Source organism: Procambarus clarkii, chromosome 29 (assembly GCF_040958095.1).
Source record: "Procambarus clarkii isolate CNS0578487 chromosome 29, FALCON_Pclarkii_2.0, whole genome shotgun sequence".
NCBI classification, from domain to species: domain Eukaryota; kingdom Metazoa; phylum Arthropoda; class Malacostraca; order Decapoda; family Cambaridae; genus Procambarus; species Procambarus clarkii.
In genome coordinates this window covers 9062539-9089709 of record NC_091178.1, presented here as the reverse complement: position 1 = coordinate 9089709, position 27171 = coordinate 9062539, and the positions used below count along the sequence as shown (strand labels likewise).

The 27171-nt window shown below is 45.8% G+C and overlaps 2 protein-coding genes across 3 annotated transcripts in view; one reads left to right on the top strand and one right to left on the bottom strand.

Moving 5' to 3' along the window:
• The window catches only part of Rab3 (RAS oncogene family member Rab3), a 145104-nt gene extending 118769 nt beyond the window's left edge, over nucleotides 1-26335 (bottom strand). The window contains exon 1 of the mRNA XM_069333431.1: nucleotides 26313-26335. The gene's annotated coding sequence lies outside the window, so the exon portion shown is untranslated. The remainder of the gene's footprint in view (nucleotides 1-26312) is intronic.
• Nucleotides 14228-27171, top strand: part of LOC123765009 (normal mucosa of esophagus-specific gene 1 protein) — a gene marked incomplete at its 3' end in the record, with an annotated part of 147349 nt that continues 134405 nt past the window's right edge. The window contains 1 exon segment of one of the 2 annotated variants that reach the window (XM_069333434.1): nucleotides 14228-14290. Coding sequence is in view for 1 of the 2 variants with exons in the window: in XM_069333433.1 (XP_069189534.1) it covers nucleotides 14726-14813 (88 nt within the window). 2 annotated transcript variants of the gene reach the window in all.

Here is a 27171-nt window from a genome sequence, read left to right as displayed (position 1 = left end):
GCGACCACGAGGGAGCAGGACACACCTCCTGCCTCAGCCAACAGCACGCGGCCACGTCACACTCAGGTTCCGGCCGCCCAATATATTTAATGTCTACGCATCAGGAGGAGGGGGGACCACAACAAAAATAGAAGAGGAGGAGAAAGAGGAGAAGTGGAAGAGAAGAAGGAAGCGGAAAAGATGAGGAAGAAGAAGAAGGGTGCGAGAGGAGAAGGAAGAAATTTCGGAAAATAGGAAGAACAAAATAGAAGATGTATAATTAGAGTAGAACAATTATGAGATGGGAAGGATAAGAGGAAAGAAAGGACAAAGGAGGAGGAGATGGAATATTGTTAGAGGCGGATCACCATGTCTGGCAGCATGCTTGGGCACGACCACGAGTCGTCAAGCCTTTACGTAACCTCTTACGAAACCTTTACATCTTTCAGCGATCATAGCGCCTTTATTTACATTGATAAAACTGTTTAAGCGCCTCAAAACTTCACAACCCGAGGTTATTATTGTTATTAAACAACCTCGTGGTGATGCAGGCAATAATTTACACTCTGATGCCTGCAGACAAGTTTACACTCTACTACACACTGATGCCTGCAGACAAGTTTACACTCTACTACACTCTGATGCCTGCAGACAAGTTTACACTCTACTACACACTGATGTCTGCATACACAAGTTTATACTCTACTACACACTGATGCCTGCAGACAAGTTTACACTCTACTACACTCTGATGCCTGCATACAAGTTTACACTCTACTACACACTGATGCCTGCATACACAAGTTTATACTCTACTACACACTGATGTCTGCATACACAAGTTTATACTCTACTACACACTGATGCCTGCATACACAAGTTTATACTCTACTACACACTGATGTCTGCATACACAAGTTTATACTCTACTACACACTGATGCCTGCATACACAAGTTTACACTCTGCTACACTCTGATGTCTGTAAATAACATATGTCGGGTGTTCTAACACTGACAGCGGTCTGCATGAAGAACACGGACTTTGAACTTGGCGCCAGGTAATAACTTGGAAAATTGTTGACTTTAATATAAATAAAGTTAACCATCTAATAGAAAATCAAATGTCTGATTTTCTTTTAGTTAACTCTATTCTTCTTTTAGTTTAGTATTCTATTCTTTTAGTTAGTTTAGTTAACTCTATTAGTTAACCATCTAATAGAAAATCAAATGTTGTGCTGGAAGCCTACCACACTCTGGAAGGTTTAGATTTATATTTAGATTTTTTGATTCAGGTAAAGGTACATACATTAAGTTACATACATAATGTTGGATTTATAGATAGAGATAGTACATACAATCCCTAAAGCCACTAGTACACATAGCGTTTCGGGCAATTGTCGGTTGGTTGTTAAGGCCGCCACAGTACCTTTCTGACGAACTAGCAACTATACGCCGGCGTCCTGTCCTCGTCGAGGCCACTAGAGTGTTTATAGTGCCCCTCAGGTAAATTTAGGTAAATATTTTACTTCTGAATATACTCCAGGACTTAAAGAAACAAACTCAGTGTACATTTAATCTCCGTGGTGTAGTGGTAAGACACTCGCCTGGCGTTCCGCGAGCGCTATGTCATGGGTTCGTATCCTGGCCGGGGAGGATTTACCGGGCACAGTTCCTTAACTGTAGCCTCTGTTTAACGCAACAGTAAAATGTGTACTTGGTTGTAACAACGATTCTTCGCGGCGGGGATCGTATTCCAGGGACCTGCCTGAAACGCTACGCGTACTAGTGGCTGTACAAGAATGTAACAACTCTTGTATATATCTCAAAAAAAAAAAAAATAAATAAGATTGGTTATATTAATTTACAAATATTCTAATATCCTCGACGCCCAGTTAGTTCTATTAGTCGAGTTAGCTGTAATTTTGGTTATGACTAAATATTGTGAATAACTCACAAGGGAAAGAGAAGGATTATATTTGGGGAATTCAGTTACTATCATATTGTTGTTGTCTTTCACGTGATAACTAAGATATAATTAAACCTTACCAGCGGAAATGATCTGAGGATGTTAAAGAAAAATATACTAAAAAATTAAATAAGCTTCAACTGAATCCTTTCAGTTTATCAGTTTTAGTATTTAAGTGTTATCGAGTATTGAATTATTGATAATTTAGATTAGTTTCCCCTCACACATTTTCTTTGATTTTTCAGTTTGTAGTTTTTTTATTATTTCTTATTTTTGTTTTGATAAATTATGTAATTTTAATCACTGATTAATAATTTTAAATCTAAAATAATTATGAATGAATGTTTTTTCTATTATACAAATCTTAGTTTTTGTAATGATTTCTGAGTTGTTGTTTTTAGGTTGTTTGTTCAATTATATATAATTGGTTGTTGTGTGGCGCCGTGACCACCACTCCACCCGCAGGTCCGCCGTGGCCTGCTTCTCCCATACAGGTAATTAATTCCCCCGTGAACCATACGGCACTACGGGCAGCCTGTCCTCCAAACAAAGATCCAAAAGTGATTCCATCCACCCACCAAACCCCCTGTTTATGAATGAAAAGCGGTTTACACACGACTCACAACTGCTGACGTTCGAACATATCCGGAACATATGCTTCACTGACGAATTTTGTTCGAATAGCAACGCTATAAATGCTTCACCCACGTACTATAAATACAAATAATCGCCAACAGAACCTAAACACCTGACCTAACCTATCCTATGCCTATATATACACAATATGCCAATATATTATAATATTAATTTATACTTGAGAAAATGCACGTTTTGAATGAACAGCATGTTAAAATTTATGAATGCGTCTGTGGGGTCGACCGCTGAATGTAATGGACTTGAGTCGAGGACGGGTTGCTACGGGCTCACCATAGCCCGTGCTACTTGGAAGTTTTTGTTCCAGGTAGCGAATCTTTAACAACAATTCCCTCGTGCCATTTTCTGTGAATTTATTTCATTATATATTTTTTTCCTTGCTTGCACTTTAAGCTCTATAAATCATTTGCTAACTTATTCGTTTTGGTGTTAATGTCTGCGAAGCTGTGGAGAGTTATTATTGTCACCCCGAGTGCTTACTCGCCGCCAACCACGATTGACTCTGACATTATCTAAAATATTCTTGTGATTAATTAGTTTGTAGACTATATGTTATAGCTTCTTCTATTATATTTGCATAAGTTTTAGTCGTTTTTGATATTTGATAAGATTCGTTTGTTTATTATTATTTTTACAGCGGATATATATCATCATGTACTTATATAATTTTCTGATAATTTAGGTGAATACATACTGAGTTAATTTTAGTCCTGGACGATGTTTAGGACTAAAATATACTTGCTGGTTGGCCAGTAAGGTACTGTGGTGGCCTTAATAACCCTCCAGAGGTAGATAGGCCTTAAGGCAATACTGAAATTTAGTAATTTATAATAACTTCTATCCTGTTGCACTGCTGGAAAACTGGTTTTCCAGCAACCATCCAGATCTTAACGAACTTGTTCCGTTGTGACCCTCAGCCTGTTTCTTCCGTCTTGACCTTCAGATATGTTTTTGTATCTTGTGTTTCAATCTTCATCCGTGATTCTCCACCTCGACCTGGAGAATATGACATTCTCATCCTTCACTTTGATCACTCTCTTGATCATTCAGCAATTTTCCCCGCCAAGAACTGAAGTGGAAGGTAATTACCGTATACATTCTTCTTTCTCAGCGTGTGGCCAGCGTCTTCTGACCTACCTGTTGAGCCGTCTTCATGCCTCTCTCAGCAGGTAAGAATGAAGACGCTATAGTGTAGCTGAGAATGTTGAAATTATTTTACGCCTCGTGTTCTCGTATGTCGCATTTCTGCAGGTATATCCGTGCCTGTAGAGAAGGTCTGTACGTAATGAAGGCCTTTCAGGTTAATGTTTTAGGAACAGGAGGTGGGATGGGGGGAGCGGGGAGTGTGTTACCAGCGGTGTGAGTCTGTGAGGCTAATGTTTACGCAAATGGTAACCAACGAAGTATTGAATATTAAATTGTTTTAAAATCTGAATGAAGATTTTCACCATTCAAGGAAGAATGTTTTGAAGTTAACGTAAAAATGTTGAAGCTGACTTTAATGTTTAAAAAGCAATCATGAACTTACATGAGTGTTCGCAAGCTTGCATGAACGTGTTGAACCTTTGTCTGAATCTTTTGAAGCTTAAATGAATCTTTAGAAGCGCGCATGAATTGTTTGACCTTTCGAAGCAAACACGGACGCGATGAACTTACCGTGCTGGCGGAGAGGCACGGCCTCGGCAACAACTAATTATACAGTGTTACAGGTAGGAGGATCAGCTGACTAAAAGTAAACATTGCCAGAAGACGCGAAGGTGCCAGAGGGTGAGGTGTGGCCACTCAAGTCACGTATAGCAGGGGGCGAGGGGCGTTGGCCGGGTGCCACCTGGCCCTCCCTGGCACACACACATGAACACATAAACACACACCTTTGACAAAGACATAACGCGTGGTATGAGTAACACCAGAACGAGTGGGCACATAGAGGCGTCACACCGGAGAAACCACTGAGATAGGAGTACAAGTATAAGTATAAGTATTCAGTATAAGGCCAGTGAGCGAGTGGTATGATTGTTTAAGGGATAGAGTTGAAGCAAACTCCGTTCACAGATACGATCAGGTACAAGGGGATCGGAACTCATATCTTCAGACGGCAGGTAGGCAAGATGTAATCAAGAGACTCTTGATCCAACCATTGCGTAATTAATAACACAAGATCTCACCTGGAGGCTTGATGATCTGGTAGTGGATTTAAAGGCTATTAATTTCTGAGGGGTCATTAAGGCTACCCTAAACTCTTACTCAGTAATCAGTAGGACTGGTTACTGAGTAAGTCGTTCAACATCATCTTGAACATAATCTTCTCTTGAGAGGTTTTCTCTTGAGATGATTTCGGGGCTTTTAGTGTCCCCGCGGCCCGGTCCTCAACCAGGCCTCCACCCCCAGGAAGCAGCCCATGACAGCTGACTAACACCCAGGTACCTATTTTACTGCTAGGTAACAGGGGCATAGGGTGAAAGAAACTCTGCTCATTGTTTCTGGCCGGCGCCCGGGATCGAACCTGGGACCACAGGATCACAAGTCCAGTGTGCTGTCCGCTCGGCCGACCGGCTCCCGACTTGTCTTAAACATAGTCCCGGGCTACAGCATACCCTCGGTGTATGTATATCGATAAGCAAGTTACACCTCCCTGTGGACATGTCCCTTGAGGGTTATATTCTGTGTGCTGAAAAAAGTAGTTATATTCACCTCGTCCCGTGTCTTAGTTCCTTCTTTAACTGGTAAACTATAGCACGTGTTTCACAGGTGTTGCTGACTTTGTCTCCTCTTCCTGCTCTTTTAATTCTATTTTTTTCTCTTTCATCTTTATTCCGTCTGTGTGTGTGTGGGTATTTACTATTTGTACCTACAGAATCGAACTATTAGCTCTTGGATCCCGCCTTTCTAACCAATCTATTTTTTTCTATATTATGTCTACTACATATATTTCTAACACACACACACACACACACACACACCAGTTGTACACCAGTTGAGTGACAGTTGAGAGACAGGACCAAAGAGCCAGAGCTCATCCCTCGCAAGCACAACTAGGTGAGTACAACTAGGTGAGTACACACACACAATCTCCCAGGAAGCAGCCCCTGATAGCTGTCTAACTACCAGGTACCTATTTACTGCTAGGTGAACAGGGGCACCAGGGATGAAAAAACTGCCCATTTGTTTCTACCTCGCACGGAAATCGAACCCGGGCCTTTAGGACTACGACCCCCGAGCGATGTCCACTCAGCCGCGAGATCCCGCACGTGTGTGTTAGAGGTGTGTGTGCCTGTGTGTGTGTGTGTGTGTGTGTGTGTGTGTGTGTGTGTGTGTGTGTGTGTGTGTGTGTGTGTGTGTGTGTGTGTGTGTGTGTGTGTGTGTGTACTAAGGAAAAAAAAGTACTAAGCACAGTTACAGGATGAAATCTTTGCAGGTGGTTCCCGGTCACTCCTGTATATATATAGTCCTTGTCACGTGAGGTTGGGAAGCCTCGTGTAGTATTCAGTATTCTCTCATTGACTTCCTCTCACCCATCTACCACTTTGTTTGCAAGAGATAAATTATTAAAAACATTTCCGCATCTTAAGTTTTCGTTAAATCTATGGCATCTTGTGCTCTAAGTTGTGGTTTACAACATTTTTTGATTATAATTTTTTGTTGTTGATTCGTGTTACAATTTTGTAAGTAGTAAAATAGCCTCGTATTTTTTTTTTGTGGGGGGGGGGGGGGAGGGGCGGGGAAAGATTCTTAACAAGGACATTCTTTTTACTTTGTTCCATTTATGAGCTTCTTGAGATGTTGTTGTTTAAGATTCGCTACCTGGAATAAAAAGTTCCAAGCAGCACGGGCTATGGCGAGCCCGTAATTCTCTTGAGATGTGGGCACCTTACAACTGCTTGGTGTTCTGTTGGGGGGTTATGTAGTGTGTGTGTCAGGGAGTGGTTGGGAGGGGAAGGGAATCGAACCCGGAGCCAGGTAGTTAGCTTTAAATGATGATGAGATCCTACTGTGGAGAGGCTGTCTAGATGATGACGTCGGCAGGTAGGCAGGGGCGGGGCCCTTTAGGCGTGGCTGCCAAGCGTGTGACGGAGGACCTGGGTGTGGTGGGCGTGGTGGTGGTGGGTGTGGTGGGCGTGGTGGTGGTGGGTGTGGCGGTGGGTGTGGTGGGCGTGGTGGTGGGTGTGGCGGTGGGTGTGGTGGTGGGTGTGGCGGTGGGTGTGGTGGTGGGTGTGGTGGTGGGCGTGGTGGTGGTGGGTGTGGCGGTGGGTGTGGTGGTGGTGGGTGTGGCGGTGGGTGTGGTGGGCGTGGTGGTGGGTGTGGCGGTGGGCGTGGTGGTGGTGGGTGTGGCGGTGGGTGTGGTGGTGGGTGTGGTGGGCGTGGTGGTGGGTGTGGCGGTGGGTGTGGTGGTGGGTGTGGCGGTGGGTGTGGTGGTGGGTGTGGTGGTGGGCGTGGTGGTGGGTGTGGTGGTGGGTGTGGCGGTGGGTGTGGTGGTGGGTGTGGTGGGCGTGGTGGTGGTGGGTGTGGCGGTGGGTGTGGCGGTGGGTGTGGCGGTGGGTGTGGTGGTGGGTGTGGCGGTGGGTGTGGTGGTGGGTGTGGCGGTGGGGGTGGTGGTGGGTGTGGTGGTGGGCGTGGTGGTGGGTGTAGTGGTGGGTGTGACGGTGGGTGTGGTGGTGGGTGTGGCGGTGGGTGTGGCGGTGGGCGTGGTGGTGGGTGTGGTGGTGGGCGTGGTGGTGAGTGTGGCGGTGGGTGTGGTGGTGGGTGTGGCGGTGGGTGTGGTGGTGGGTGTGGCGGTGGTAGTGGGTGTGGTGGTGGGTGTGGTGGTGGGCGTGGTGGTGAGTGTGGCGGTGGGTGTGGTGGTGGGTGTGGTGGTGGGTGTGGCGGTGGTAGTGGGTGTGGCGGTGAGTGTGGCGGTGGGTGTGGTGGTGGGTGTGGCGGTGGTAGTGGGTGTGGTGGTGGGTGTGGTGGTGGGCGTGGTGGTGAGTGTGGCGGTGGGTGTGGTGGTGGGTGTGGTGGTGGGTGTGGCGGTGGTAGTGGGTGTGGTGGTGGATGTGGTGGTGGATGTGGTGGTGGGTGTGGTGGTGAGTGTGGCGGTGGGTGTGGTGGTGGGTGTGGTAGTGGGTGTGGCGGTGGGTGTGGCGGTGGTCATGACTCTGTCGTTGGGCGTGGCACTTAGTGTTTAGGTGGGTGTGAGCGTGGTAGTTGTTGTGGCTGTGGCAGAGAGTGTGGCAGTGGGTGTAGTGGCAGGTGTTATCATGGTGTGTGTGTGTGTGTGTGTGTGTGTGTGTGTGTGTGTGTGTGTGTGTGTGTGTGTGTGTGTGTGTGTGTGTGTGTGTGTGTGTGTGTGTGTGACCGTCAGGGTGTGTGTGTGTCCGTCTGAGTGTGTCCCCACTCACGCGGGGACACACACAGCATAACTCTAGCTCAGTACGGCCCCGCACAAGGAATCCGTGACTGTCCTTCAGAGAGGACCTAAAACACACTGACTTTCCCATCCTCTTGGCCCTGGCACCAGCTCTCACACTCGCGTCAACGCGACGCACATCTACACTTACCAGTCATCTGGAAGATGCTTTCTGGTGGCTCTTAATTCAGAGAGAGAGAGAGAGAAAACAAATAGTACTATATGTCCAACTTACTATATAACATGTCAACATTTATGACATCAGTAGCGTTGAAGTCTTTCCCTGAAGCTTGAGAAACCTAGCGTCACGAGTAAATATAAACACCGAAAGGTATTCGTTGCTTCTCTATATATATTTATACCGAGTGTCCATCAGTCCTGGACTATTTAAGGGAGTCAAGTATACTCGCTGGCTGGTCAAGGCAAATGTTGTGGCCTTAATAACCCTCCAGAGGTTGATAGGCCTTAAGCCCAACACCACGCCCCCTTAAGAGCTTCCCAGGCAGCTGGGTTAAGCCCTGACACCATCACACTAAACACAACTCTTCTCACTCTATTCCTCCCCCAGTTCCCACTTTCCCTCTCACGTGACCATTGGTTAATCTCATTATGTTAGCTGTATGTTAAGAACTTTGCTTGACTCTAGCAGGGATAACCCCACTATTATAATTACTGGTAGGTTGTTGCTGTTGTTAAAGATTCGCTACCTAGAACATAAAGTTCCAAGTAGCACGGGCTATGGTGAGCCCGTAGTGCTGGTAGGTAACACAGCCTCTTGACCTGCACTTGTGGGACTCGTGGCCTCGAGAAGGGAATGATGTTGATATAACGATTAATTCCAAAAAAACTACAGTCTAGCCTTCAGAGTGTAAAAAGGGGAAAATATACTGCAGTTATTAATAAATATACAATTAATAATATAATAAAGGTGTTAATATATTAATATTATATATTAATAATATATAATATAATAAAATGTACAACTATTACTACAGGTTATTCCTATAGCCGAAACGTCCACAAGGTTACAACTCTGCCAACACCTGTGAATTCGTCTCATTAGGCTGCGACTCCCGTTAATGTGTCTATGGAATAATGTCAGTGAATGAACAAAGCCACAAAGGCCGTGACGAGGATTCGAACCTACGTCCGAGATCATCCCAGACGCTGCCTTTAAGGCCGCTCTGGGATGATCTTGGACGTAGGTTCGAATCCTCGTCACGGCCCTTGAGGATTTGTTCATTTGATGCATCACGCTATTGTGATTTCTGTGTGTATTGTAAGTTAATATTGGTCACTGGCCCGTCAGGTAATTCCCAGGAGTATAAATATATATAAAAAATTAATATGCCACTCGCTACGATTCTCATTATCCTGAGACAAGTTATTTATTATCCTAAATAATAGTTACCCGTTTGTTTACTACTTCAATGTGATAAAACTGAAAAATAGAAAACGGTCTTCGTTGATCTGTCTTTGGTATGGTTTAGTTTTATCGGGGACAAGAAGCCTGTGCATATATACTTTAGGGCTTGTATCGAGGTCGTCCTCCCTCCCCCCCTCCTCCCCGTCACACCTGAGGTGGCACTACTGACCCCCCCCTCGGGGTGTGACCCCACAACAGTTGCTTAACTCCCAGGGCGTGGGTGTGGTTGAGGGCGTGGTTGAGGGCGTGGTGGTGGTGGGCGTGGTTGTTGAGGGCGTGGTGGTGGTGGGCGTGGTTGTTGAGGGCATGGTTGAGGGCGTGGTAGTGGGCGTGGTGGTGGTTGAGGGCGTGGTTGAGGGCGTGGGTGTGGTTGAGGGCGTGGGAGTGGGTGAGGGCGTGGTGATGGGCGTGGTAGTGGGCGTGGTGGTATAGGTTAACCATAGATAGCGTTATCCAGAGTGTTGTAGGACGGGCGTGGCTGTTTTCTCATCACCACCATTTCTCTCTCTCTCTGGGTGGGGTCGTGGGGTGGGGTCGTGGGGTGGGGTCGTGGGGTGGGATCGTGGGGTGGGGTCGTGGAGTGGGGGTCGTGGGGTGGGGTCGTGGGGTGGGGTCGTGGGGTGGGGGTAGTGGGGTGGGGTCGTGGGGTGGGGTCGTGGAGTGGGGTCGTGGAGTGGGGGTCGTGGGGTGGGGTCGTGGGGTGGGGTCGTGGGGTGGGGTCATGGGGTAAAGTCAGTAATAAAGACTTGGGAAGGAAAGTAAAGTGATGTTGCCAGGTAGGAGAACATCAACACGAAGGTAAGTAAGCTTGGTGTTGAACAGAACAACAATATCCTTGAGAAGAGATGTTGTTGATGACAGTTAAGGACAGTCTTGGAAGGTCCTGTGAAGGAGATGGACAGGTTCGGACAGTCGAGGAAGAAACTGGCAAGAACTGAATATGACCAGAGTCATGAAAATGGCTGCAGTACTCTAGTAGATAAATCTAACAATTCTAATGCAATTTCGTATTCAAAACAATAGCTGATTTTTTTATCCTGTATCCAAATGATACAGTGCCCCGAGGTCAGGTCAAAGAGAGGTCAAGTTGGGATTTATTTAGACCATTTCAGGTGGTGTCAAGTCAGGTGACAAGAGAGGTTTGGCCAGCCACACTGGGACTCCGGATAGTGAAACAAGGCTGCCACAGTCCGTAGGATTCACTTCCTTAATAGATTTTCTTTGGTTGAAATATTAAAGTGTTGAGGATATTGTATAATTTTATATTATTTTGTCTATAGATTAGATACGCAACAAACGCTGCATTCACTGTAAAATATATATATATATATATATATATATATATATATATATATATATATATATATATATATATATATATATATATATATATATATATATATATATATATATATATATATATATGTCGTACCTAGTAGCCAGAACACACTTCTCAGCTTTTCCCTCCTATGCATCACACAAGGCCAAAAACTGTCTGGACTAGAAAATGGAAGCGGCTGGCGAAAGTGACGTACTTGTCACGTTTTCTGTTTTGGGTCCTCTGGTAGGTTAGGAGGACACTATAAACACACCGTTTTCTTGACTTTGGGAGACCTTAGCAGGACGGGCGGCGGAGAAAGAGCAGCTGGAGCAGCAGCAGTAACAGTTGTCTTACGCTGCTGCGTGTTCTCCAGGGCCCCCACCTGTTGCATGTCGCCCACTGCGACACGGAGTCAGTGTTGCACCTGTCATTTCTGACCTTGCTACACCCCACACCTGGCAACGGCAAGGTCGGGGTGGGGGGGGTGTTACACCGCAACACAAGAGGAACGAGAGGGCCTACAGGTCCTGGGGACGTGAGGGGCTAGACCTGGCACCCCTGTCAAGAGGAACGAGAGGGCCTACAGGTCCTGGGGACGTGAGGGGCTAGACCTGGCACCCCTGTCAAGAGGAACGAGAGGGCCTACAGGTCCTGGGGACGTGAGGTGCTAGACCTGGCACCCCTGTCAAGAGGAACGAGAGGGCCTACAGGTCCTGGGGACGTGAGGTGCTAGACCTGGCACCCCTGTCAAGAGGAACGAGAGGGCCTACAGGTCCTGGGGACGTGAGGGGCTAGACCTGGCACCCCTGTCAAGAGGAACGAGAGGGCCTACAGGTCCTGGGGACGTGAGGAGCTAGACCTGGCACCCCTGTAAGTCACTGTCAGGGCCAAACACAGCCACGTTAAGCACTGCTAAAGTTCCTACCGCTTCCCTTAACCAATACGACGACTATGAACTGTTTCTACAGTCGCACTAAATGGTGCACTCAAGCGTATTTTAATGGGACAACTATACCTGAAGCTCTTAAGACGGTCGTCTAGGAAGGGACGGCTTGTTAACAACTTGTGCTAACACAGAGTTAATGGGACTTAACTGGCCTTGGGCCCCCTAGCGCAGTTTGTGCCAATTAGGTGCTGAACAGCCCCCTCAACGACCATCATGCGGTAACGACCCCAGACCAGACCGCTGCTACCAGGTCATGGTGGGGGGGGGGGGGCTGTCGTACTCGCTCGCTCGCTCTCTCTCTCTCTCTCACACACACACACACACACACACACACACACACACACACACACACACACACACACACACACACACACACACACATACATACACACAGGGGCGTCGGTGGCTGTGTGGATAGCACGCTGGACATGTAATCCTGCGGCCCGGGTTCGATTCCCCGCGTCGGTGGCTGGGTGGATAGCACGCTGGACATGTAATCCTGTGGCCCGGGTTCCATTCCCGGTGCCGGTGGGAAACAAAATGAGCAGCGTTTCTTTCACCCCGATGCACCTGTTACCTAGCAGTAAATAGGTACGTGGGAGTTACACACAGGAAGCAGCCCGTAACAGCTGTTTGTGTATGTGGGGGGGGGGGGGAAGAAGGAGGGAATTATCAAGGGAAAGTGCCAAGCCATTACGACTATATAGCACTAGGAAGGGGTCAGGATAAGGATTTGGGATGGGACGGGGGGAAAGGAATGGTGCCCAACCACCTGAACGTTAAGGGATTGAACACCGACCTGCATGAAGCGTGACCATCGCTCTACCGTCCAGCCCAAGTGGTTGGGTGTGGGGGGGGGGGAGGGAACATTTGTAGTTAGTAACAGTTGATTGATTGACAGTTGAGAGGCGGGCCGAAGGAGCAGAGCTCAACCCCCGCAAGTACAACTAGGTGAATACAACTATGTGAATACACAATAATAATATTATTATTATTATTATTATTATTATTATTATTATTATAATTGTTAAGTGGAAGAAGGGCGTACAACTCAATACCTGCTGGCGCGCTAAGTGCATTTAATGAGGAAATTATATTGACTCATAATTACTAACATGAGTTGCTGCTTCAGGTATACAATTACACTATGTATCCCCATGCCTCCAGCCCCCTCTGTCTCTCTGGCTATCTGTCTCTCTCTGGCTATCTGTCTCTCTCTGGCTATCTGTCTCTCTGTGAGGGAGAGCGAGGAAGAGGGAGGGGGCGAGGGAGTGAGAGAGAGCAGAAGAGTGTGGAAGTGAGGGAGAGTAAGACAGAGGAGTGAGAAAGAGTGGGGAATAAGGGAGAGAAGGGGTGAGAGAGAGAGATAGAAACAGTGGGGCAGTAAGATAGAGGGGGAGTGAGGGGAGAGAGAGAGAGGGGAGAGAGAGAATCAGGAAGGGTAGCGAGCTGTTAATAGTGGGAGTGACTGTGGTAAACAACATGCACAGTGGCGTGTGTGTGTGGTGGTTCAGCTGGTAATGTGTTGTAGGGCGTGGTGAAGGGCGTGGGAGAGGCGAAGGGCAAGTAAGAGGTGTAGTAAGAGGTGTAGTAAGAGGTAGGGGTAAGAGGTCCACGAGGTACGATAATCAAGGGATCAAGACGGTAAAACAATGCTTACACTTGACTCGGCTTATGTACGCTCTTTCCCAAATCCTCTTCCCAGCCCTATTTCCCCCTATTCTTTCCCCCCAATTTCCCCCTGGCACCCCATCAAATCCTCGACCCCCCTCCCCATTATCACGTCCACGCTTTGACATCAAGTGATGCAACAGAGCGAATTTGGGAGCTTTACTGCTGTCAGTTGTCGCTGATGTCAGATGGGGAGGATATTGGACAAATTAACTCTACCTTATCTTTGGTTATCTTCGTTGATAACACCCGACAGGGGAGGGGAGGGGAGGGAGGAACATGATGATAACGTGATTGTTCCTGGTATTTTGTGCACTCTGCTTTGCGGTCTCATCAGTCAGTGTTTTGACCTGCACTGTCACACTGTCACACTGATGGTGAGGGTGGTCACTAATGGTGATGGTAGTCAGTGATGATGAGGGTGGTCATTGATGATGAGGGTGGTTACTCTGAGGGTTGATGAGTGGTCACTCTAATTGACTGATGAGGGTTGGTCACTCTGATACTGACCTGGTCACTCTGATGAATGATGTCCATATCAACTCTGATGATTGATGAGCATACCTTCATATATTGACCAAACACACAGTGAAGCATATATTCCTAGTGTGTTAATTCAGACAGGTATTTCAGTCTGCCGTTGAGAGTATGCCTGTTGTCCTGTTGAACTAACAACAGACACAACGGCTGATCATAGTCAGTCATTACTCTCTCGATCGCCCCCATTATCACACTTCAACATATGTGTTTAGCATATGTTTCGAGTGAGATTACACAGTGGGCCAGAGCCTTATCAACGTGTATTGAATACCGGGAAGATAATAACGGAGGCCGTGACAGTCACGCTCGTTGTTGGTTACGTTATCAAGTGAGTCGAAGTGTAGGTTTGCCGGGGGGAGCAGAGGAGAGCCTTCGGCTATACGTTGGTGAATTATAATAGAAGGTAGTGTGAGGAGGAGCATTGTGAGGTCCCAACCCTCACCCACCGCGTGTGTCAACATGCCGTTTAAGGACTTGGTTACAGTTCTCATGGATTAGTAGCTCATAAGGTCATGTCATACGCCTGGGAGACGAGTATGTGTTTTGGGTCTTAAAAGCGCCTCTTTCCAAGGTCAATTTCTAGCACATTGCTTGGTGGTGTTACTGACGCCTTCTAGTTGCCAGGAGCCGCCGGACGGCTACGCCGCCCATTGATTCATACGGGGTGGGCGTGTGGGCGGCAGTACACCCAGGTCGTGACCCCGGGGGTCGAGTAAGGTCATGTGGGCGTGAGTCTGGCGTGGAATCTGCCAAAGTGACTGTATGGGCTGGAGGGGCGGGGTTAGTGCCGGGGCTCTGACGTGGCCACTTTCCATTGGCTGTTTTACAGACTGGGGTAATGCTGAGCTTGGGGGTGCAAGGGTGTCCTCATTCTGCTGTCGGCACTCGCCTCAGACACACGCTCCTCACGCCCACACCGCCCACAGGTAGGTCTACTGCTCCAGTAACTCGGGCCGGGGGGAGACGTCATCACCCTATTTTTACCCTTCAACAAACGCTGTGTTGACCAGCGTCGCGTCAGGATAACCAACCGGTTGGTCATTACTCTCGCCTTGGTGTCCCGACGTCTGAGGTGACACCGGCAGATATTAATAAAAGTACCAGTTTGGGGGGTCAGGTTGAGGTTGTGGTGTCCCGCGAACACGCCTTCCGCGTCTCTTATCTCCCTCGTTATCCGCTACACGTCCTCTGGCCTGACGCACGTTTCGTACTGCATCGCCTTCCTCGATCCCTCACGCTCACTTTCTCTCTCATCACCTGCCGTGTAAATTGACGTAACCGTCGCTTGAACGGTATTAGTGAGGCCCACATTTAGTGAGGGCGAGGTGAGGTACATCCGCAAGCAGCTTCCCCGTAACCATGACAACGCCCGAGATGACGCCTAGCGGGCAAATCTTGAACCACCGCAGACCTCCAGGAGAGACAAGGGAAAAATACCCTTCATCTCCCCTTCTTCCAGCAGTAGGAACCACCTTGTTAGCTTCCAACTTGTTAACTGCGATAATCCGTGTCCAGCATTCGTTACATGTAATTAATTGGATGTAAACAGGAACATTTCAACTTCATTCAATCACATCCACGATCAACCAGGCACACTCACAACTATGTATATCTATATCTAAACATTTCAATTCAAAGTTGAATAAAACGAGGCATAATTCCATAAAGTCTTTGATGAAAATAAGCAAATTATCTAAAAAAAAAAATATCGCTGTTTCTCCTGGGAAAAACAATGCGGACGGCTTGTAAACACAGAGAGAGCACTCGAGACGAGCCTCTCCAAGCACCGAAATATTAATATCAACACAAGATGCAATTTAACGGCAAGACCACGGCTTAAATATTTATGGTATACGAGGTGTGGCCTGGCAGAGCCCCCCCCCCCCAACGCCGGCCACGCCACAGACATAAAGATTATTCCAGACTTTTCCTGCAGACTCGAACGCCAATCCCTCCCCCCACAACGCGCAGTTCGAACACATCTACTTTATGTAGGCTTTAGTTGTGTGTGTTGAATGCAAAGATGGTATACTAATGTAAAATTAATTTTGATATAGTTTTCGTTGCTAGCTCTCCCCTACACACACATTACATATATATATTTAACATATATATTAACACATACACACATTACACACGCTTAGCACGCCACACAAACACACACACACACACACACACACACACACACACACACACACACACACACACACACACACACACACACACACACACACACACACACACACACACCGCACCATAAACATACTGCACCACACAAACGCACGCAAGCACACACACACACACACACACAGAAACGAGCCGGTTTCCGAGGTGTTGGTGAGGGTGCGGCGTTTTCCTTTATCTTGCAGGAAAATGATGTGTTATCAACTACAATAGTGACGTCAAGGCAACATATCTGAGGAAAGGGAAGTGTTGGGGAGAGGGGGGCAGCGTGGGGCGAGGCAGACAAGGGGAGGGGGAGATGACGGGGGAGGGGGGGGGGAGGGGAAAGGGGGAGGATGTTCTAAATATGGGATTACCAAACATTCTTATCCTGCAGTCATGTTTGATCTTTAAGTGTGAGTGTGTGTGTGTGAGTGTGTGTGAGTATATGAGTGTGTGTGTGTGTGAGTGTGTGTGTGTGAGTGTGTGTGAGTATATGTGTGTGTGTGTGTGTGTGTGTGTGTGTGTGTGTGTGTGTGTGTGTGTGTGTGTGTGTGTGAGTATGTGTGTGTGTGTGTAGAACGGATGTTCGTGTAGCTGAAAAAACAATGTGTGATTAATGCCAGATCACTCCCACGTGCTTGTGTGTGTGTGTGTTGTGTGTACGTGTACGCGTGTGGATGTGTGTGTGTGTGTGGGTGGTGAGTGTGAGTGTGAGCACGTATACACTCAGGCATGGTAATTATGAAGCTTCGTATGCAGCACAGGTAAACCTTGTGTGCTTCATAGCTCTCTTCCTTAATCGACAATTTATTGATATATATATCAATAGTGTCTTGTGAGTGCTTAGTGAACAACTTGGCTGTGTTCTCCGAGTGCCTCTAACTTGTTGTGAGAGTGTCATGAGTGCCTCTAACTTGTTGTGAGAGTGTCATGAGTGCCTCTAACTTGTTGTGAGGGTGTCATGAATGCCTCTAACTTGTTGTGAGAGTGTCATGAGTGCCTCTAACTTATTGTGAGAGTGTCCCGAGTAATTTGAGCATTTGAGACCGTATCTTGAGTTCGTTATTATGAGCACTTTTGATAGCGTTCTCAGTGGGCTAACATTAGCACTTCTGATAGCATCCTCAGTGCGCTAACATTAGCACTTGTGACAGTTCCTAGAATACGCTAACATCAGCAGTCTCCAGAGCGCTAACTTTGCTGTTTACAAACAAACAGTAGCGCACATATATATATATGTTACTCTATAAACACTTCAGGCCAAAATGACTATTGACATATCAAATATTTATATTCTCACTGCTGAAATATGCAAGAATAGGATTCCCGGACGCGGAGGATTTAGGGATCATTCCCACTGGACGATTTCCTACCCGTTTGTGTGTGTGAGTGCGTGTGAGTGCGTGTGAGTGCGTGTGAGTGCGTGCGTGAAGTAGGAATGGTATTTGTGCGTTTTGTGGCACTGTAGACTCCTGCAGTGAGAGAATAGGTGAGGTTACAGCTATCGTGTGCGTCTGTCTGTCTGTCTATCGTCTCCACTGTTGGGTTCAAGGGTAATGAAAGACGAGGGTAAACTATTACAATGTAGAGCTGGTCCTTCCTACCCCCTTAGGAGCGCTTCGAGTTGTCGGCACGTCATTGATCGGGTCGCTTTCTATACTTCCTAACTTTAAACAAATTACGAAACGTTGCCCTACATTTCTCTCTCTCTTCTTTTCCTCTCTCTCTCTTTTTCTCTTTATCCGTCTCGTTTTCTTCTGTATATATATATATATATATATATATATATATATATATATATATATATATATATATATATATATATATATATATATATATATAATGTGTGTGTGTGTGTGTGTGTATTTAAATATCTTTTTTCTCACTATCTTCTCACTCTCTCTCTTTTCTGTTCTCTCTGTTTCTGTCACTCTCTTTTCTCTTTTTTTATCTCCTCTCTTTTCTCTCTTTTCTCTTTTTTCTCTCTCTTTTCTCTCTCTCTCCTCTCTTTTCTCTCTCTTCTCTCTTTTCTCTTTTCTCTCTCTCTTTTCTATCTCTCTCTCTCTCTCACCCTCCCTCCCTTCCTTCCCCCGTTACATTAGACCATCACTAATGGTCTTATAGGTCACTGAGTTAGCTCGAGTGTTGCATATCGAGAAGTTAAACCCGCAGTTTACACCATCTCTGAGCTGTTTACCATTACATCTACATGACGCCACCCCTTCCCCCTCCCCCCCTCCCCTTCCCCGCAGGGGGGGGGGGAGCGAAGGGGGAAGGAGGGGAGCCCCCCCCAGTCCCTATGGACCGATACTTCTTCCGGTTCGGTTAAGCGAGGCGTGTCTGTCGGCGGGGGTGTTCGGTTTAGGAACCGGCGGGTGGTTTCAGATGGTTTTAATAGACTGGTTTACGGTTTCTTCCCTCTCATTATGTGTGTGTGAATTGACTTTTTTTATTTTTGTGGGTGTTTGATCTCATTTAGGTTATATCCCGTTTTCTCTGTGTTTTAATGTTTTTTTATATTTTAATAGTTGGGTGTTTGGAGGCGTGGGGTTGTGTGGGGGGAAGTGTGTGGAGCTTGTTTGAGCCGGCCACGTGATAACTCGTAGTTCAAAGCTTGATGCGGCGGCACCTGTATCCTACCTGCGGCCACACCTGAGCCCCACCTGCGGCCACACCTGAGCCCCACCTGCGGCCACACCTGAGCCCCACCTGCGGCCACACCTGAGCCCCACCTGCGTCCACACCTGAACCCTCACTTGTTAAGCCAGAATCACCAACAGACACATCACCTTGAGTGTGTTGCCATCTGCACTGTTTGTGTGATGAAAGTGTTATGTAAATGCCTCCCGAGCACCTCTCCGTTAAAAATACGACATACTAGTAAAAATTAGTCCCAAGAGTCTGGCCTCCAACCATGGACACACACACACACACACACACACACACACACACACACACACACACACACACACACACACACACACACACACACACACACACACAAGCAGACATTCTCGCCTATCGATGTACATATTCCTAAAGCCCAACCAGTTCCTTATAAATCCTAAAATTTCCCTGACACGTGTTTTCCCAGCGGGGTGAAGTTAGGTCTAGCTCCTACAGCATTTCCTCATAACTCAGCGTTTAAGTTTCAGGTGTTACTTCATTTTGGTTCAGGAATGTGTCTTGTCATCACCGTATACCTGTGACTTCAGATTAAAGTCCTATTGCTTGGATTAAAGTCTGCAACTGGAAATTGCTTGCATAGTCTGAATTTTTAAGACTATCGTACTATTTTTTCCAAGTTTAACTTATAAAAAAGGACATCTGACCAATTTTAGAAAAGACAGCAGACAGCTTATAGACGGGCAACTAATTACTTTTAGTCAGTGACGACGGACTATTTCCAAACAGAAAATATCTACTTTCAAAATGGATAATTAATTCAGCTGGATACTGTTGAGGTGATACAAGAAGCACATTGACCCCGAGATGTTGCATAATACATTCTGCGGCAGCTGGTGCCACTAGTGGCTCATTTGGAAGTGGGCCACAACCCCTAGCACATGTGGGTGCCACAGGGTGCCACGGGGTGCCGGCACCGCCAACTGCATCGATTACACCCAGTCAGCTGACTCGACACCCCTCCCCTCCCCCTCTTTTAGTGGGAGGGAAGGAGGGGAAAAGAGGACAGGGAAGGAAGGAGAGAGGGAGTGGCTGAATGAAGGGACGATGGAGTCTGGTTCGACTCCATCTCTCCCTCAGTCTGGCATCTTGTAACAGTGTTGGGACGAGCATGTGTGTGAACGTCAGAGTCTGGGGTGTTTGGAGCACACGGGGAAGAAATGTTGGGGAAACTGTGTGTGTCGAGGGTGTCAAAAGTGTGTCTGAAGCGTGTTAAGGGAGTGGAGAGTGTCTTGAAGCCTGTTGGGCAGAGATAAGGGGAAGTCAGGAGTACGAAGAGTGTGATGGGCTGTGAAATACTGTATGGAGGGAGAAGGGCAGGTTGTACTGTATAGAATGTATTAAGTGTATTGAGTGTGAGAGGGTAAGGGGGGGAGGGGGAGTGGGTGGAAGTTAAGGGAAGATAGTATGTTGAGTATGAGAAGGTAGGGGTGGGGCGGCAGTTAAGGTAAGTGTGTGTTGAGTATGAGAGGGGAGGTAGAGTGAGGGGGGGAGGTAGTGTGTTGAGGGGTGTGAGGTTCTCACCTCGTCCACACGGGCGTGGGTCAAGTTACTCACTCATCAAACCTTTCACCACCCACACGCCCACCACCCACCCCCGCCCACACGCCCACCACCCACCCCCGCCCACACGCCCACCACCCACCCCCGCCCACACGCCCACCACCCACCCCCGCCCACACGCCCATCCACCCACTGGCCTCTTCGGTTTCCCCTTGTCCCCTCACCCCCACACAATCCTACTTTACTCCGGGGAAAACACCTGACGTGACTTTAATAATAACAACAACAACAACAACAATCAGTTCACAACATGGTTCGATACCCGGACAACGTGGGGTCGTTACGACATGTTTCCTTTCATCTCATGCCTCTATTAGGCAAAAAATTGCCACCCGAGAGTTAGTCGACTGTTGTGGGTTGTATAATATCTCTCCTAATTTGCCATTAATTCTCTTTTCTCTTCCTTTCTTTCATGCCTGTTTCCTCCGTTACTTCTCGCCATAATTATTCAGTTCCTCCTCCTCCTCCTCCTTCTTCTTCCCGCATGAATCAGGGAGACATTCTGCGTCCTCACTCGTTTGCTAAGTGTAGGTGGTATATGTGGGTGGTATATGTGGGTGGTATATGTGGGTGGTTGTAACCTTCCCACCCACTGGAGGGCGGTACACACCCATGTCGGTGACGACGCTAACTCTCCACGTGTGTAAGTGGCTAACCTTAAACACTGTACTTGTGGTTGGTGTCGAACCCATTGTTGATGTGAGGCTAATATATACATTACAGCTTGCAACTGGCTTATCAAGCCTGTAACTTGCTGAATGACATTGTTTGGTGTTCAGTCTCTGGAGCCCCATTATGTGTCCCCTGTAATCATTTCCATTACCAACTACAGAATGGGTTTGGGTATGGGGTTCACCACTGCCCACATGATGGGTATGGGGTTCACCACCGCCCACAGGATGGGTATGGGGTTCACCACCGCCCACAGGATGGGTATGGGGTGCATAATATATGAACTAAACTAACGTTGTGTTCGACCTTGCTTGTGACTGTTGCCGACAGAGGTCTCTTTAATGCGTTTGTTTCCTGTGTTGCTTTGTGGAGACATTTATGGTGAGTCTCTCAAGCACTATCACCCCCCCCTCTCTCTCTCTCTCTCTCTCTCTCTCTCTCTCTCTCTCTCTCTCTCTCTCTCTCTCTCTCTCTCTCTCCTTCCTGTCTTTGTCAAGCATGCCGTTCCTATCCACCTTCTGTCTTCTCTCTTCTCTCTCACTTCTTTCTCATTCTTCCTCGCCCCTTCCTCCAGTCATTTCCGCGTCATCCTTCGTCTGACCTTGCCGGCCTCGTCCCACCTGTAGCAGGGAGCGCTGCTTCACACCGCGTAAAAATAGCTCCTGACTTTGGTCTGTTATCGGTGTATGCACGGCAGATAACCTGACTGGTCACCGTACCTCCAGGAGATAACTTGACCTACAGTGATCACCGTACCTGCAGGAGATAACTGGACCTTACAGATAAAGAGGTGTTTAAGGTCTACATGAATTCCAGCATAATTAGAACTAGGACTAACAGAGTAAAGGTGCCCCAATGGGTGAGGGGGGGGGCAGAGGTTACAGTAGAAGAGCAACTTGTTGAGAGGAGTTGCTCACCGCTCCTGTGCCAGGTAAGTCCACTACGGGCTCACCATAGCCCGTGCTACTTGCCCCGCTCCTGTGCCAGGTTAGTGACGGGCTCACCATAGCCCGTGCTACTTGGAACTTGCTCCGAGTAGCTGAATCTATAACAGGGCTTGACCAGCGGGGTGGCAAGACTGGTGTTAGAGGTGTGAAAAGGCACAGTACTGATAAGGGTGTGTGTGTGTGTTCTTGTGGCGGAGGATTTCCTTCTTCCTACTTCTTAGTTGTGGCTCCTTGTGTCTTCAAGGCTTCTGTGTTGTTCTTTTTCACGTCTTTTGCAGGTGAAGAGTTTCCGTCTTCGTTTTAATTTTTCCTACTGTCATTTATTTTTTATTAACTATATAATGTATAAAGTTAAAGTCTTCATCGTATTGTTCTTCACATTATTCTTTACATTGTTCTTCATGTTCTTTATTGTCTTCTAGTATTTCGTGGTGTTCTTCAAGGACAAGTGGTATACTGACGATGACATCTCTTGCCTCCTTGTAGCCTCGCTTGCCACATCATTATTATTTTACATGTTTTCCAATACAATGAGGTATTTCCTTCGGATATCTGTCGTTCGGGCAGTGAATGTGTTGTTGTAGATACATGATTTTGGCTTGGTTGGTATCTTCAATGTAGTAATGTAGGAGTCGTTCTACTATGAACCTGCACTAGGGATGTAGGTATTAAACCATCCATGTTGGCTGGTTGAGGGTGGGAGAGCGATAGACCTGCATAGGTCTATCAACCTCTGGAGGGTAATTAAGGCCTCACAGAAGTTTACAGACCATCCAGGAAGTTTACTTTAGTCCCGGGCACAGTCCAAGACGATAGCTAGCTCTCACGTGTATATACAGGTGGAAGGTCGGGTACATCTGTTTGGATATATAACCCTTGTAACCTAATTTCTGATTATATGAATCCTGTATCATCTCTTCATCTGATAACACGCTTCGTTATGCATCTGAGTACAAGACAGTCATATCCGGGTTCTGGGAGGATTAGAGAATCTAAACAAAATTTGATAATTTTGATAATCAGTTACGCATCTTTCTATTATTAAGCTTATGCAAGGGATTTAGTATTTTTTAGTCAGTAGAAAAGGCGTAAAGGCGTAACCTTGAACCAAAGAATCTCGAACATGGATATACAATATACATTAAAAAGAGTATAACTCGTTTCAAATGAACACCAAAAATGTATAGCTCGTTATTTGGTTAGTTAACAATAACTCTCTAATGATTGATGGATCTTAAGCCCAACATCAAACCAAAAAATGCAGGGAAGGTCAGAAGAATGCAGTTTCAATTTATTCCATATCATGCTGCATCATTTTATTGTTGCTCTGACTTGCTAGCTATTACAAACATTTCAATAGCAGTTGCAAAATATTCCAGTCCGTCGGGCTAATATGTCTACATCAGTTCTCTGGCTTCACCTTTGTTGAGGAAATTATGAAGAATACCCTTATCAGTACTGTGCCTCTTCAAACCGTCGAGCACCAGTCCTGCCTTATCCGAATATATGTATGAACGTGTTCAGAACCTGCGTATTGCTTCCTTGGTCAGTAAGGTAGTGGTGGTCTTAAGCCGCGTGGTTGTATAGTCCAACACTAAACCTAAGCTTTCTGATAATTGAGGATGTGTATACCTGAAGGTGTGCCCTATTTCTGAGTGTATATCTGTTCAGGGCTAAAGTATATTTGACGAATGGTCTGTGAGTTATTGATGTGACCCTGATAACCCTGCCAGTGATTGACCTTAATCCCAGCACCAAATCAATCATTCCCTCGTTGGGTCACTGAACTCAGGACTGTTACAGTCCTCGCCTTAAGAACACGAGGCCGTGAACAGCCACCTTCATTGTTCTGTAACGTTAGTAACAAAGAATTCCGTACAACTGCACGATATAAAACAGTGAATTTGTTTAAGGCTTCATACAATGCACCGTTCCTTACCTGATGTAAACTTCTAAGTTCTAATTTATATATACCGCATTCAAAATAAATACATAAAATTGCCCAATTTCAGTCAAATTAAGCAAAATGTAGATGTTGTTAAAGATTCGCTACTTAGAACAAAAAGTTCCAAGTAACACGGGCTATGGTGAGCCCGTAGATAGTTATTACACATGTAGATAAAAAGCTTTGCTTTTCTTGTGCTGTGTAAACCCCCCCCCCCCCCCAAAAAAAAATGACTTTTTATATAACCAGGTGGATATACAATGCCCATAAGATAAACATGCATGTACACCACACTTTCTGTTCATATAAAAAAAAAATTTCAAAATTGTTGATACAGTGGTAATCACAGTATGGCAACATCAGAGCAGAGTTCACGCACAACATCGCATCATTTTGAACGCAGAGAGAGAGAAGTAAGCGGAGCACTGATTACTGCCCCTTCCGATACCCGTAATCTTATCTGTTCAATTTCCAACGGACATAGCCATGTAGTGCGCACGAGTTGAGTGTCGTCGTATGTGCGTGCGATCTCTGATTTGTCGTCGTGTGTGTGTGTGATCTTTGACGTGTCGTCGAGTGTGTGTGTGATCTTTGACGTGTCGTCGAGTGTGTGTGGTGATGAAATCGACGGGAAAGTGAACATAATATAATAGATTTTTTATTTTTATTAATAATTTATATGCGGTGACCATAATTTTGGCATTCTGATGAATTATCTGCTTAATGACTAATGACTTTATGATCTTCGTTTGGTTTTGGGCTTAAAGCCTATCCTTTGAAGGGTTATTAAGGTCATCACAGTTGCTTATTGACAACCATCACATATGCTTTAGTTATGAATATAATTTAGAACTTGAGTAAACTGTCAGTGTATATACACCGAGAAGCAGAGCACATCTCTATATATGTTTTTATATATGTTTTGGTAATATAATATAATATAATATAATATAATATAATATATAATATACCCCCTGATAATAATTTTTTTAGTTGAGTTCACCATGTGTATGTTAAATGGTGACGTATGACCAGACGGAGACGAAATATTTTGTCTTTTCTCAGCCACATGGTAAAGAGTCTCAGCCATGACTGTAGACACTGTTCATACAGTGTCTACAGGGGTTTGTAACAACCCAACCAGCCGACAAACATGAAAATGAAAGTGGAAACGTTCCAGTCTGCCCAGGACGGGGCAGCAACGTCGACACCTACACGTGAATGTGTTGGGTTATCTGTTTCCCAGACACGTCTTGTGTGAATTCTTCTCTGCTTTCGTGTCTGCGGTGCGACCTGGAGGGGGCATTGGGTTGAACTGATTATCTGTCGGAGTAACACGGGACACATTAAGGCTACACACAGGTTCGAGATACGTTATCTGAGGAAATATTTCCAGGTGCATTTATTTGCTCGTGTTTACTGATAACTTACTGTTTTTATATATGTATTCAGGTTTGCAAGTTGTTTTATCAGTCAAGGTTTTGGTAATGGATTACAAGTGTATCGGATGATTAAATCATTATTTATTTACGATATGCACAGATTAAAAGATTTATCGTAGCTTAGTGAATTTGTTTCGCATTATAGTCATCCGGTCGTAGTAAGAGCGAATGTGTGTGTGTGTGTGTGTGTGTGTGTGTATGTGCGTGTATTTACAATATGCATTTACTAATTGTGCTCGCAGGATCGAGCTGTTATAGCTCTTGGACTCCGCCTTTCTAACCGTCGGCTGACTAACATTCTGACTCGCGACCTATTTTTCCTCTGTCGTATCTACTACATATAATTCTCTCTAACCCACACAAACATCTGCATAATGCAGCCGGTAGCAGCTAACTCCCGGGTACCTATTTACTGTTAGGTGGACAGAGGCTTCAGGTGAAAGAAACTGTCCATTTTTTCTGCCTTTGCCGGAATTTGAAACCTTTGGACAACGACCCCCAAACGTTGTCACACGGCTAAGGAATATCTAATGTTATTCATCCGCTTTATTTGCCCTTATTAAGCCTCATTTATATTGTGCTGTTCAGTTTGGTCAGTGTACTATGGACACAAGTTGACGTGCAGGCGAACAGAGAAAGTTGACACAGTTACTCCAAGGAATTAAACACCTTCCTTATGAAGAGAGACATTAAAAAGGAGCTAAATTGGCATTCTTTAGAAAGGTGAATAACAAGAAGAAACATGATATTAGTCAAATTAATTCGCATTGTCGGAGACGGGAAGCCTTTATATATATATATATATATATATATATATATATATATATATATATATATATATATATATATATATATATATATATATATATATATATATATATATATATATATATTCGCACTCAAGCCAGAGGACTTGCCAAGGCTCGAACAGAAAGATTCAGCAGGACCTAAAACAGTGTGGCGTATAGGAAGGATGCTGCATGACTAGATAATATTTCTGTTTACCGGAGAGCGGCTGATGTTGTCGCTGTGTGTCGCCTCCCAGCCGTCCTCGGGGGACCTCTTGCCACACCACAATGCAATAGTGTTAACTTGCTACATCATTCTGCACTGTTGTTCACTTTATCACATTATACGATGCAGTGTTATCCACTGGCCACATCATGATACACTACTGCTCTGTGGCCACAACTTTTTGCAAAATTTTTTAGTTCTTCTTTGGGAACCTTGGCGTCATCTCTGCTCCTCAGTGCTTCAGTATACACTGGGCTGGAATCGTCGAGTTAGGCTTGTTCTCATAGTTAACACCTTTGCAAGGTCTTTATGGTTGCTGTCTTGTGCTGGTGATATGCCTTCAGGAAAGCCATAAGAATATTGATTATGTTTACAGATGTAATGTGTGTGTGTGTGTGTGTGTGTGTGTGTGTGTGTGTGTGTGTGTGTGAGTGTGTGTGTGTGTGTGTGTGTGTGTGTGTGTGTGTGTGTGTGTGTGTGTGGTGGGGGAGGGGGAGAAGGTTTGGTGGGCATAACTTGAAAGGGTTCGAAGGTTGCTTTCAGTAGGAATAATTGTAGATGGTATAAGCATTGTTATATTGTTCATGATAATTAACGAGAGAACGAAAAATGGAAGAGGGGGTGGAAAGGAGAATAGATAGAATAAGAGAGAAGGGTAAGCAGATAGGGGAGAAAATAGGAAAAAAGAGAAGGGAAAATGAAAATAGGGGCGTAATTTAGTGCCTATGCAAATATTTTCACTCTAAAGGTCAGGACGAAATAATCGTTAGTTTCTTACATATTCTGGCAGTGGGAGACTGTTGTAGAACACAACTACCTCCACCACACAGTCATCAGTCTATAACCATAT